The sequence below is a fragment of the Palaemon carinicauda genome, chromosome 26, assembly GCF_036898095.1.
Source record: "Palaemon carinicauda isolate YSFRI2023 chromosome 26, ASM3689809v2, whole genome shotgun sequence".
NCBI lineage: Eukaryota > Metazoa > Arthropoda > Malacostraca > Decapoda > Palaemonidae > Palaemon > Palaemon carinicauda.
The window spans coordinates 64,207,171-64,220,713 of NC_090750.1; the positions used below are offsets into that span (position 1 = coordinate 64,207,171).

The 13,543-nt window shown below is 40.2% G+C and overlaps 1 protein-coding gene across 2 annotated transcripts in view; it reads left to right on the forward strand.

The window, feature by feature from the left end:
- LOC137619549 (protein CDV3 homolog) overlaps window positions 1-13,339 on the forward strand; it is a 38,744-nt gene extending 25,405 nt beyond the window's left edge. For both annotated transcript variants that reach the window (XM_068349645.1, XM_068349646.1), the window contains exon 5: window positions 10,029-13,339. In XM_068349645.1, the coding sequence (XP_068205746.1) occupies window positions 10,029-10,143 (115 nt within the window). In that variant the 3' untranslated portion in view covers window positions 10,144-13,339. The remainder of the gene's footprint in view (window positions 1-10,028) is intronic.
- The last annotated feature ends 204 nt before the right edge of the window (window positions 13,340-13,543 follow it).

Genomic DNA, 13,543 nt, shown 5'->3' on the forward strand with positions numbered 1-13,543 from the left:
TATAACCTCATCACATTCCACATTGCTTCCCTATCAACTCTCTCATAAGCTTTCTCCAGATCCATAAATGCGACATACTCCTCTTTACCTTTTCCTAAATATTTCTCGCATATCTAACTAAAAATCTGATCCATACATTACGTACCTCTTCTAAAACTACACTGCACTGCTAAGATTGCATCCTCTTTTATCCGTAATCCTATTAATTAGCACTCTACCGTACACTTTTCCAACTACACAGCAAACTAATACCCCCTTGAATTACAACTGATGCACATCTCCTGTATTTACCAAATACAGTCACATCCCCTTCCTGTAACATCTCAGGCCTAAGACCATCCATACAAGGTGCTTTTATTACTCTCATTTCATCTAGTGCTCTCTTCACTTCCTGTCTTGTAATCTCTCTCATTCTAATCTCCCATCACTGGCACCTCAACACCTCTAACAGCATTTATATCTGCCTCCCTATTATCCTCAAAATACAGCATCCTATCAAAATATTCAGCTTACCTTATTGCCTCCTCTCCTTTCAACAACTTTCCATTTTCATCTTTCACTGTCTTCATTTTGCCTCGGCTACCTTACGTTTTACAGTACAGTACTTCCTCATTTTCCTCTATATCTTTCATACTTCTCTACATTATTACTCTGCAGCCAATCTTCAAATGCCCTCTTTTTCTTGACCACTTTCGTCTTCACTCCTTCATTCCACCATTCACTACTTTCTCATGCTGCCTCCAACAATCCTCTTGTCGCACACATCACTGGCAGTCCCCCCAAAATTTTCTTTTACTAATTCTTATTATTATTACTTACATTATTATTACTAGTAAAGCTACAACCCTTGTTGAAAAAGAAGGATGCTATAACCCCAAGGGCTCGAACCGGGAAAATAGCCCTGTGAGGAAAGGAAATATGGAAAAAAAAAAAACAGAATAGTGTGCTTGAGTGTACCCTAGCCCAAGACAGTGGGAGACCATGGTGCAGAGGCTATGATACTACCCAAGAATAAGGATTTGATTTTGCAGTGTCCAACCAGAAGAGCTGCTTACCATATCTTGAGTCTCTCTTCTACTCATACCAAGTGGAAAGTAGCCACTGAACAATTACAGTATAGAAGTTAACCCCTTGAGTGAAGAAGAATTGTTTGGATAGCTTAGTGTTGTCGGGTTTATAAGGAAAGAGGAGAAGGTGTAAAGAATAAGCCAGCTTATTTGGTGTATTGGTAGGCAGAGGAAAAATGAGTTGTAACTCGAGAGGGATCCAATGTACTATCTGGCCAGTCAAAGGATCCAATAATAGCTTAAAGGAAATATCTTATGAGTAGAAAGATTATCATAAATTAATAATCGTCAGAAACTTGGATGGGTCCATCAATTTGAATTAAAGACAATTTGTAAAATTTTATATCCAAGCCTTTGAACCAATATCTAATTAGATGTCAGGAAAATTTAGAAAGTAATAAAAGGATAAATCATTTAATGGAAATATTGACAGAACTCGCAACACACTGAAGCGATATGAACATAACTCGCAACACTGATTACCGAATGTATTGGGCAAAGAGTTAGACACTTGCAATATCTAATACATTTGAAAGAGTGAAATTTGGCTATACAGTTTGGCCAAAATTCATAAATTCTATCTGAAGGACACTTTTAGTAGGCAGTATTAGCAGGAAGAAAAATCTTCATACATTTGTAAACACACAAAAATATCAGATTCTGAGATTGTAATGTTTGAAAATGCTTTAGATCTCAATAAATGGATCACTGTGGAAGAACTAGAAATTTCTATATGTTCCTACACGAATATGCACAGTCTTTTAATAGGAGATTGATATTAGCATTGCTGGAAATCAGCCATTCTAATTCATAACAAGGTGTGTCTATTTACTGTTGGGGGGCGAGGAAGGCCTTTCCACTCACCAGCATACTGAGTAGCCACTTGGATGTACATCCTCTGTAGACAGACTCGATGCAGAAACTATGGTTTTTCATTGTATGAATCTTCTTTCATGGAAGCCATCTATATGACTAGTTTTCAGGCAAACTCCTGGTTACACCATTGGTTTAGGGGTGTGACCTACTTAACATTTTTTCACGACCTTGCTGATTTTAAAAATAGGAAGAAATTTATGGGCCTAGTTCTAGGGAGCGAAGGTGGTCACGTTCCTACCCCAACCATTGGGCCAACTGGGTGCTTAAGTGAAGTGACTCTATAGTGGCAAAGTTTACTCGACAAATCAGACGGGGGGAGGCCTTGGCACACCGTAACTCTTCAGTCCGACAAAGTCCAGCCCTCTTTCCAGCTTGTGAATTTAACAAGATGGTGGAACAATGGAGGAATAGTCATGACTCCCTATTCCATTGGGCAGACATGTTAATGTTTAGGGCCATTGAGAACGATCGCAAAATCTACAAAATTAACCCATTTGAAATCCACACTTAATTAAGTAAACACCAGTGTCTTTGAGGTCACAAAGGCTTGGATGCCATCCCTGCCTTTGGTTCCCCTTCTGGCTAGACCAGATATAGTGATAGTAGAGGACACTGGGGCCGACACTCCCTTCATGTGGCTACCACAAGTGGGGGGAAAAGACTTGAAAGGCAATGGGCAAGGTGGTAGTACCGTGGAGCCTACAAGTGGATGCTAAGGGAACTGCCACCTGATCATGAGCTCTCATCCTCCCTCACTGAATCTAATGAAAATTATATTGTATCGCCTAACTTGGGACAAACTACTTGCTTAAGTTGAGGGGAAGAAAATTTAGACAAGGAAACGTTGCAGATTGTATGGGACGGGTCCCTGGCTACTAAAGTCATCTGTTCCTAGTAGAGAAGTCAACTGGAGGCTCAAAAGTGAGGTGTCTGACAGGCAGGGGGGTGGGGCTGCTTGCCCTTGCTCGCCACCTGTCGTTAAATACCTCATCAGCCATTCCAGCTTCGCTTAAGATACTCCTTGCATTAAGACTCAAGTTTTGTATAGTTAGATAAAATACAAATTACTTTTAAGATTTCCATTTTTTTTTTTTTTTTTTTTTTTTTTTTTTTTTTTTTTTTTTTTTTTGAAAGAATCAAACATCACCTTTCCCTTAATATGGCTAGCAGACTTCTTGAGTCAATAAATGTAAACCTAACTTCCCCCCCCAATACTAGATTGTATACGTTAGTATGTTTTGTTTTTGGTATCCCCAAAATTATACATATACTCCTGAGCATCATAAGCAGTATGCAATAGAACCTACTGTAGAAGATATAAATGGCCAGGTTTTGCTGCAAATTATTTATGTTGATGGATCCAAATTTCTTGGGTGTATTTGATGCTACTGTACATTATCTAATGAAACAAAACTATTTTTTTTTTTCCGCCTAATAATGCTTCTCTTTTCTCAGGCGAAATACCTTTATTTAAAGCATGCCACCCCAAAAATTTTTCATTTCCTGTGACTGCGAGTACATTAAAATCCCACAAATATTAGTCCTAATGACCCTTTGTTCAAGCAATCATACATTTAATCTACTAATTATTTTATATGAAAGGGGCACAGTTGTTGAAATATGTTTGACCCTTTCACTTCTAGACATTTAAGAGATAAAAGATGTTGATAAAGCAGCCAAATCTCCTTTTACTCTTGAATAGATCAAGTGTGTATCTTCCCGTCTGTGATTTGTTGCTCTTAAAATATGTCGTACTACATAAAATGGCAGACATAGTTGAATAATTGGTTGGACGATAATAAATTTCAATGTTAAAGCGTCTAGACTGTGCCATACATTATTTCATAAAAAATTGCCACTTTGAAATATCTTGTCTTTGAATCAGTTAACCTAATACCAGTGCAGATAATGCAGAACAATAATTATAATAAAAGAATGATTATCCAGTTTACAATTCGCCATGTACTGTACACAGTACTGGATTGAGTATTGAAAGCAAATCCTTAAAAATATTTTGTTTAAAATTAATAATTTTAAACACAAGACTTACCGGGTAGTTATATATATATAGCTTACATCTCTGACGTCACAACAGAAAATTCAAAACTCGCGGCAATCGCCGATCGGATAGCCAGGTGTACCACCTGCTCACCCTAATGAGGTACCTTGGAACCATCCCCTGTTCCCTCATATTTTCTCTGTCGCCGCTAGCGACAACATTGTTGGAGATTCTCCTCGCCTTCTTCCTGATTTTATTGCTGTCACTTGGTGAAGTACAATAATTTAGTTTTTGACTCTCGTTTGCGCTTGATTGGATTTTCGACTGGATACTCTTGATTTATGATTTGAAACTGATATTTTGACCCTTGCTTGTTGTGATCTCTTAACAATTTTTTAAAATGCCTCCCCCCCCACTAACCTTTAGTGTGTGTGAATGGGTGTAAGACCCGGTTGCCAAAGGCCTCCATTGATCCTCATTCTCTCCTCTGTGTAAGGTTTGCAAGCTAGATGATAGATGTGTCAAATGCCTTCTATTATCTGATCGTGAGTGGCTTGAATTCGATCGCTATTCGCAAAGGTTAGAAAGAGATAGGTTAAGGCGTAGTTCTTCTCGCTCTTCTAGAGATTTTTCCTCTTCCCATATCACTGAACCTATTCCTTCCCCTGTAGTGGTAGTACCAGATCCTGCTACGAGTACCACTAACGAGCCTACACTTAAAGACAAAGACATGATGTTGGCTATTCAGGCGTTGGGCGTGAAGGTTGAGTCTATCGCTGCTGATAGGACGCAGTTAATGGCTGACGGTAAGCAGCTTAAAAGTGAAAGTGCGAGAAGTGCAGTGAGTGTTATTAGTGCTGTGGAGGGTGCGCCTGCTCGGGCTTGTCGTTCTCTTAGTCCTAGACCTCTTCCAAGCTCCCCAACCCCTAGAAGAAGGAATGTTGAAAGACGAACGGAAACGAGAGGCTTTAGCTCCCGAGCAGACGTCCCCTAGAGCGTTCCTGTTGACGTTTCCCAGGACATTCGCCCTCACCATAGGAAAGGTGAGGTTAAGGTTTTTTTTATTCATCTTCGGGTGACGATGTTCCTAAAAGAGGCTGGCGTCATGCGTCCAGACCTCTTAAGAGGAAGTTTTGATTCTGGCAACCAGCGTCCTTTCAGGACGTCTCAAGGTCCAAGCTATAGCCATTGGAGTGTCCCAGAACGCTTTCATTCCAACGATGAGAGCTCGCCTACCAAGCGTCCTGCTAGGACGCTAGATTCTGTTAAGAATCGTCTTGTGGTTGAGCAGTTGGCTGAACCAAGTATGTCCTCGGTTCATGCTCCTCCGCCTCCTTCAGATTGGCTTGACTTTGATGTGTCGTTTCCTGTTTCGATAGACGACCCTAAAAGACCCTAATATTAATATGTTGAAAGAGATGCAGCAAAAGCTTTCGTCCTTCATGCAAAGCTATCAAGCTATGGAAGCTTCCGCTCTGGATGCCAAGCGACGCAAGGCGATGAGTTATGAGACTTTAGTAGACGAACGGCTAGTTTCGGGACGCATTGAGCATTCTACAGCGCATAGTGTTCAGCGTCCTGGTGAACAGGACGTTAAACGTCCTACTTCACGCGACGTTGAACGCCCTGCTTTCCAGGAAGTCGAGCGTCCTTCAAAACAGAGCGCCGGACATCCTAATAGGAGTGATAGTGAGCGTCCTTCTGCAAGTGCTTTCGAGCGTTCAGCAAGACGAGAAGCCGAGCGTCCTCCAGAGCGAGGCGGCGAGCGCTCTTCTTTTTCTAAGAAGGACGTTGAGCGTCCTTCCAAGCATGTAGTCGAGCGTCCTTCCAGGCATGTAGTCGAGCGTCCAGCAAGTCGGGAGGTTGAACGTCCTCCAGGACGCGACATCGAGCAACGAACATCCAGACAGGACGTTGAGCAAGATCCAGAACCCCTTGGCTCTGATCGCGTGGACCGCGAGCGTGTTACTGAGCATCAAGGGACTTTATCTGATGAAGAGGTTGATGTTCTCCTTTCTCCTGTCGAACACTTTGAGGAGTTATCTGAAGAGGAAGACTCAAAATCTTTTCGCCCTTCAGCGGATTTGAAGAAACTCGTTAAGGTATTCAATGATGAGTTCCCAGTCATTTGTTCCCGTTGCTCTACGTTCGCCTCCACCAGAATTCACGCTTGGGAAACCTAAGAAGAAAGTCTCTATTTACTAGAATGGTGCGCTCTCGTTCGTCAAAGAGAGCTCTTAAGTTGATGGGAGACTGGATGGGATCCAAGAAGGATCAAGGGAAAGCAGCATTTGCTTTTCCCCCACTAGATTAGCGTCTTCTGGGTCCAGTATATGGTATGATACGGGAGAAGTTCTCAGCTTGGGAGTTCTTGCCTCTGCTCAGGGAGACTTCTCAAGCCTGGTAGACTCTCCCCGTAGATCGGCCATGAGGAAGACCAAGGTTCTCTTGTCTACTTCAGAGTTCGACCATCTACTCAAAGGTGTCTTTAGAGCCTTCGAGGTATTTAACTGCTTCGATTGGACTCTGGGGGCCTTGGGTAAAAAGGTTGCTGTACTTAAAGAAGAAGACTCTTCTAGTTTGATCCATGTCATGTCCTGCATGGATAAGGCTTTGCGAGACAGTTCGAATGAACTGGCAGCGATTTTTACAGTAGGCGTCCTTACGAAGAGAGCCGAGTTGTGTTCTTTTCTGTCTCTAGGGGTTACTCCCTTCCAGAAATCTGAGCTACTGTATGCTCCGCTGTCTTCATCTCTTTTCTCGCAGGACCTGGTTAGGGAGATTTCTTCAGCTTTTACTTAAAAGGCCACCCAAGACCTAGTCTCTAAGACGGCAAGAAAATTCTTACCGTCGTCCTTTCCTAGACGCAAGCCTAAAGACGATACACCTTTTCCAAAGTTTTCCCAGCCCTTTCGAGGAAAGCCCTCTAGTAGGAGTATCTCTAGGAAAGATGGAAGGGGAGCTAAGAGGAGGAGCTAGGACAGGGCGAAGCAGAGTCTGACTGCTTTTGCCTTCAGGCAGTAGGAGCCAGACTACACACCTTCTGGCAGGCATGGGAGAAGAGGGGGCAGACCTTTGGTCGGTCCAACTTCTCAAGGAAGGTTACAGGATCCATTATTTAAGGCAACCGCCCTGTGATTTGTTCACCAGTGGATCTCTCTCCCAGGTACAGAGGAGTTAAAGAGGCAAGCGTTACAGCTTCAAGTGTGTCTTGTTGGAGAAGGGGGCTATAGAAAGGGTACAGGACTTGAAGTCACCAGGGTTTTACAACCGCCTATTCCTGGTTCCCAAGAACTCGGGGAGGATGGTGTCCAGTTCTGGACGTAACTGTTCTCAACGCTTGTTTCCATGTCCCCATTCGTCCGAGCTTCAAACATTATCTAAGGTTCGTATTCCATGGAAATGTTTTTCAGTTTCGAGCCCTGTGTTTCGGCCTCAACACCGCCCCTCAGATTTTTACGAAACACTCCACTCAACAGGCATCAGAGCCTCCCTTTACTTAAACGATTGGCTTCTCAGAGCTCATCTCACGATCTCTGCCTGAAGGACCTTCAGACAACACTGATGCTGACAGAAGAATTGGGTCTTCTGGTCAACAAGGGCAAATCATCTCTTGACACCATCTCAAGAGCTTCTCTATTTAGGGATGGTGATTCAGAGTCGAGTTTTTCGGGCTTTTCCGTCTCCCTTAAGGACGGAGCAAGCCATCCGTAAAGTTCAGTCTTTCCTGGGAGAGCAGAAGTGTTCTGCGAGGAAGTGGATTAGTCTGGTGGGAATCCTCACCTCGTTAGAACAGTTTGTCTCCCTAGGAAGACTGAATCTTTGACCTCTGCAGTTTCACCTAAATTCTCATTGGAACAGGAAGCAGGATTTAGACTCAATATGTTCCAGTCACAGAGTCAATAAGAAGTTGTCCTCAGTGCTGGAACGATCCAGTCAAGTTCCAGGTAGGTTACCTACTAGATCTAAGGAACCCGGACCTTGTGTTGTGTTCCGACGCCTCAGACTCGGGGTGGGGAGCAACACTAGGAAAGCTGGAAGTATCGGGGTTGTGGACAGAGACTCAAAAGCTCTTCCACATAAACCATAAGGAGCTGCTAGCAGTCCTCTTGGCTCTAGAAGCTTCGAAGGGTCAGTCCAGAACAAGGTAGTACAAGTCAATGCCAACAACGCCACGGCATTGGCTTACATTGCCAAGCAAGGAGGAACTCACTCGATCTCCCTTTACGAGATGGCGAGAAATCTGCTCTTCTGGGCAAACGAAAGACAGGTAATTTTGATGAAAAGGTTCATCCAAGGGGAGAACAATGTTTTGGCAGACAGTCTTAGCAGGAGGGGGAAATCCTACCCACAGAGTGGACTCTCCATCTGGAAGTATGCAAAAGTCTGCGGAAACTTTGGGGTCGGCCTTGCATAGACCTTTTCGCGACCTTAAGACCAAGAGGCTAAAGACGTATTGCTCCCCAGTGCCAAATCCCAAAGCAGCACACACGGAAGCGTTCCTACTAAATTGGTCAAATCTAGACGCGGACGCTTTTCCACCTTTCAGTAAGGACGTGGGTTTTCAGGATAGCAAAGCTATCTGCTCTTTACAGTTGGGTTTTCTCGCCAAGTAGCGTCCTTTGCATCCTTGGCCTAAGGCCTTTGAAATTCTGAATCTTTCGGATGTAGTTGGCAATGAGTAAGAGTTCTATGTCCAGTAAGGGCCCTTAAGTTTTACTTGGACAGGACGAAGAAGTTAAGAGGCAAGTCGGAAGCACTATGGTGCTTAGTCAAGAAACCCTCCTTGCAAATGTCTAAGAATGCACTGGCATTCTTTATCAGACTTTTAATTAAAGAGGCTTATACACATTGCAGTGAGGCAGACTTTAGTCTCTTAAAGGTCAAGACTCATGAGGTGAGAGCTGTAGCAACCTTAGTGGCCTTCAAACATAATCGTTCATTGCAAAGCATTATGGACACAACCTTTTGGAGGAGCAAATCTGTGTTTGCTTCACATTATTTGAAAAGTGTCCAGACTTTATATGAGGACGGGTACACTCTGGGACCGTTCGTAGCAGCGAGTACAGTAGTGGGGGAAGGATCTTCCACCACATTCCCTTAATCCTAATACCTTTTCTTCTCTTGGAACTTTTGATTTGTTTTTATGGTTGTCTTGTGGAGATTGCGACAGTCTTCCACAATCATTGATTGGTCAGGTGGTTAGTTTTGTTCCTTGAGAGCACCCAGCACAGAGAGGTGTGGGCACCGGTTTGATAGCTCCTAGGGATTTTCAGCTCCCTGAAAGGACCGCTGGATCTCATAAGGAAAGCGGACATAATGGCAGAGTATCATTGAAGTCAGCTTCCTTATCAGGTACGAACCCTTAAGCTTGTTTTATATTTAAACTCTTAAGCAGAATTCCAACTATATTGGCTGTCTCTAACCCTCCACCAAAGGTGTTAATCAGCTATATATATATATAACTACCAGGTAAGTCTTGTTTAAAAATGTTATTTTCATTATAAAATAAATTTTTGAACATACTTACCTGGTAGTTATATATAATTAAATTCCCACCCTCCTCCCCTCTAGAGACTAGAGGCATAGAAAATATGAGGGAATAGGGGATGGTTCCAAGGTACTTCACTAGGATGCGCAGGTGGTACACCTGGCTATCCGATTGGCAATTGCCGCGAGTTTTGAATTTTCTGTCATGACGTCAGGATCGTAAGCTATATATATATAACTACGAGGTAAGTATGTTAAAAAATTTATTTTATAATGAAAATAAAATTTTTCAAGTAATCTATGGATTATATTTTTTAGAAGCTAATATGCATGGAACAAGGTATATATTTTAATTCAAATCAAACCCTTCAGACCAGTCCTATGGGAGTTTATGATATGAATTTGTAGGTGAGGCTTGACTAATTTTTTTATCAATAATCATAAAATAGGAAGCCCAAGAAATTTTCTGGGTCTACAAATTCATTGCATAATGGAGATTCTTGTTGCTCAATATACGAGTGAAATTTTACTCTTTATTTTGTTATATGAGTGAATTTGAATTGAGATTTACTTATTTGTAATGGTTTCTCTTTCAGCAATGAAGGATTTGAAAGCGTAAGACATGGATCTACGCGAGTTATGGCAGAGGACCACGCACCTCCTAAACTTAGTACTGCTAATCGCTTTGATGCTCTGAGTGACAACAGCTGAGGGGCCTTAACTTAGACTATATCAGTACATAAGTTGGCTTTGAGGCACGTCCCATAGTTTGAAATGGAATTTCTCATATTTACTATATTTTCTAAGGGACAACATGAACTCCGAAAAGGGTGTGGTTAGTGCAATTGGAAAAGTACCAACTTTAAATATGATTTTATAGATCATAAGGATAGATTGACTACCTTCCACTTGAATATTATGATATTCCATTTAAAAGGGAGAATGTATGTATACTATTACTAACTTCCCAGTAAATTTGATTCGTGCAAATCTGTGGACGCATACAATGCTACTACACCTGTCAGTGTTTTTAAAACCAGTGAAAATAAAAAGAAATGCAAAATCTGTAGGATGAATTTCTATTTGCTAAAAACAGTTGTTTTCTATTATGCACCCGGCTAACTTACCTGGTACGTGTCATTTGATGTGAAAAGTGAAAATCTAAAGGCCATAAATTTATTGTATGTATTTAGTGTTAAAAAGAAAACTGTATTGGTTATTGGTCACTGTGAGTGTGAAGACAATATGAAAATTTTTTTATAGGCAGGTTGCTAAAAGCTTGACAATTTGATTTCATTTTCCACATGGTCTGCCAGCACTAAGTAAAAGAACTTTGGCTTTAGATTAATCTAAAGGGCAGTTCCATCTTTTTAATTTTACATGGCATAATCAAAGTTTCACCATAAATCCTAAATTAGATCAGACAGTTAGGCGAGCAATTTTGTCTTTTTAGTGTACTGTAGTGAAAAAGAGAAACCTTGTGAAATTTTTTAAATATACTCTATAATTCTGTTGGAAATAGTTTGCCTCTGGTAAGGCTTGGTAATCCATGAGATGAATAATTATTGATTTGTTTGGAGATGTAAATACTGGTTTGGCAAGTTTTTCTTTGGTGATCTTGTTCCGTACATTACCTTTATTGAGTTGGGTAGATTGGGCATTTTACAACCATACTTACTTTATCAAAGAATACCTTTGTAAAGATATTCCCAAAGCAGTTTTATTTTTTTAATATAGTGCCTATTTTCTAGTGAACTGCTTGATGAACACTTGACCTATGCATAAAATGTAATAGAAATACTTACATGATACCTTGTATAGAGTTTGCCTTGAAAATCTAAACAACTCATCGGTATCATTGTACGGAACTGGATCCAAGTGTACAGCCAGTTAATCCATAAAATCTCTACTGTATGCTGAGAATAAACCCAGTATTCATTTGAACTTTATTGACTTTTTCCTTGCGAATAAGATGACATCTGCATGGGATATTTCATCTGCATGGGATATTTCTTGTGTGGTACCACTGCTGTCTAATTTTTGTGATAACTAAATTGACCTGAAATAGCTGATGGTTCCTATATTGTAAGTAATAGCTCTCAGATGATATAGAGCATAAATATTAATTGCTGGGTGTACATTTTAATCTTTGTTTTGTATAATGTAAGTTTATATGTATAAATGTGTTTTTGATTGAGAATGGGTCTATGTGGGAGATGAAGCCAAACTAGTGGCTTTTGTCAGGCTGTGCCACCAAGGTATGTATGCTCAATGATACAGTAGAGATTGGAAGCTTGTTTTTGCATGAAGTACTCCTTTTTTACCTTGGCTGTACACAATAAAATGGACTTCTCTGTTTATATACATCATTGGTCAAGACAATCTAATCTTTTGGACAGCAAGTGTTCTGTAGTTGTTAATTTCTTTAGTGAAAGGTATTTTTATGAAGGAAGTTGAGTAGATGTGAATGATGTTATAGTAATACGTAAGGATATAGGTTGGGAAACATATATGGTTGGATGAAATATTATGCTAGTGTCATTATATGTTTTAGTAGCTCAGGTAGGTAGTATAGTAAAATGAATTGGAATGATTGGAGTTACAGTACTACCAGATGGAACTGTAATCCCTACGAGGGTTGTAATTGGTTTTGAATTGCGTTATGAGGCCTTTGGTGGTTGTAGATATGTTTATTGGTACAGGGCAGTAATTTGATTTCTTTCAAGGCACTAAAACGTTTTTAGTAAGGATCGTGGAAAAAGCTAGTGATAAACTATTTGCTCGATATTAGTAAAGTTTTTAATATATTTAGTGCTTTGAAATATAAGCAATTAGGTGTTGATCAGATCTGGTTTTTTAACAGTTAGTTTTTTGGATAATGAAAATGATGTTGCCTGTACTTTCCTCCACATGATAACGAGTAGAGGGGTTATTAAGATTGAGAAGGGCAGTTCTCTTATATAGTGGTGTTTATGATCTTTTGGCATTTGAAGGGGGTTTCTAAAATTATAGGTTTACTGAATAATGGACCTCCTTATAAAATAACCCTCTGGTCTTCCTGGAGCTGTTTGTGGAGTATGATAGAATGTCCCCTGTGCTTCTCTTCCCAGTGTGACAAGTGGTCTTTTTGAGCTTTGTGGTTAGTCTAGTATATTTTTAAAAGAGTGACGGTGATAAAAATTAACTTTTCTTCAGTGAATGCTGCTTTTTTTTAGCACTGGAGATGCTGGGGCTTTTTTTAAAGAACATTTAACCCAACTTCTTAGCAATGGCTTCTGTCAGCTATCAAACTGGCTACCTCTATCTTAGCCTGCCTCTTTCTCTTTGATTTGTATAATGTGGTCTACCTCTTGTTTTTTATTAGTAATGCTTATGCAGAAGCTCTTGCCTATTTTGAATACTTTGTTTCTTATTCTTCAATTGATTTGGCAGTGTTCTTATCGGTTTCCTGCCTAATCATAATGAAGATTCTATATGTCTTGGTGTGCAACAAAAATTTTAATTCTAAAATCAAACTAAAAGCAAGGAATGTTTTCTTCAGCTGTAGTCTCTTTTAAGGCTATAAAGTATTTACTGCACTTCACGTTTGGTGTGCAGTAAACCAGCTTTCCCCCAAAGAAATTGAAAATAGTGTCAGTGCTGTGATTTTAGAGAGACCATTATTTTTCATTTCACTGGTTCATTCACGGCACTGTGGTGCTGAGTAGGTCCAAACAGATTAGGTGTTCATATAAACTGTTTCAAAGTTCAGGTCCATTTCTATGTAGAACAGGTAGAATGGGCAACTGAATTATTGTTAAAAGATTAGCCAAGTATTATTTTGAACTTCAAAACACTTGGCTTTCAGATTGTAGGCTGTATAAATTAAGAAAGATATTGAACATTTATTAAAATTTTGTGGAAAGGGTTAAGTGGTTTCATATCCTTTTAGCTGATAGTAATATGAAATTATTGAATTTACAAGTAGTGGAAATTTATTTAGGTCATTGTAAAATGTTTTATGGCGAGTTATTTTACTGTAATTCCTTTTTAAGCAAATTACAGAAAAGATTTTTTGACAATGACGATGGTGTCTGGGTCAAGAATACATTGTTTTTATAAAACTAAAACA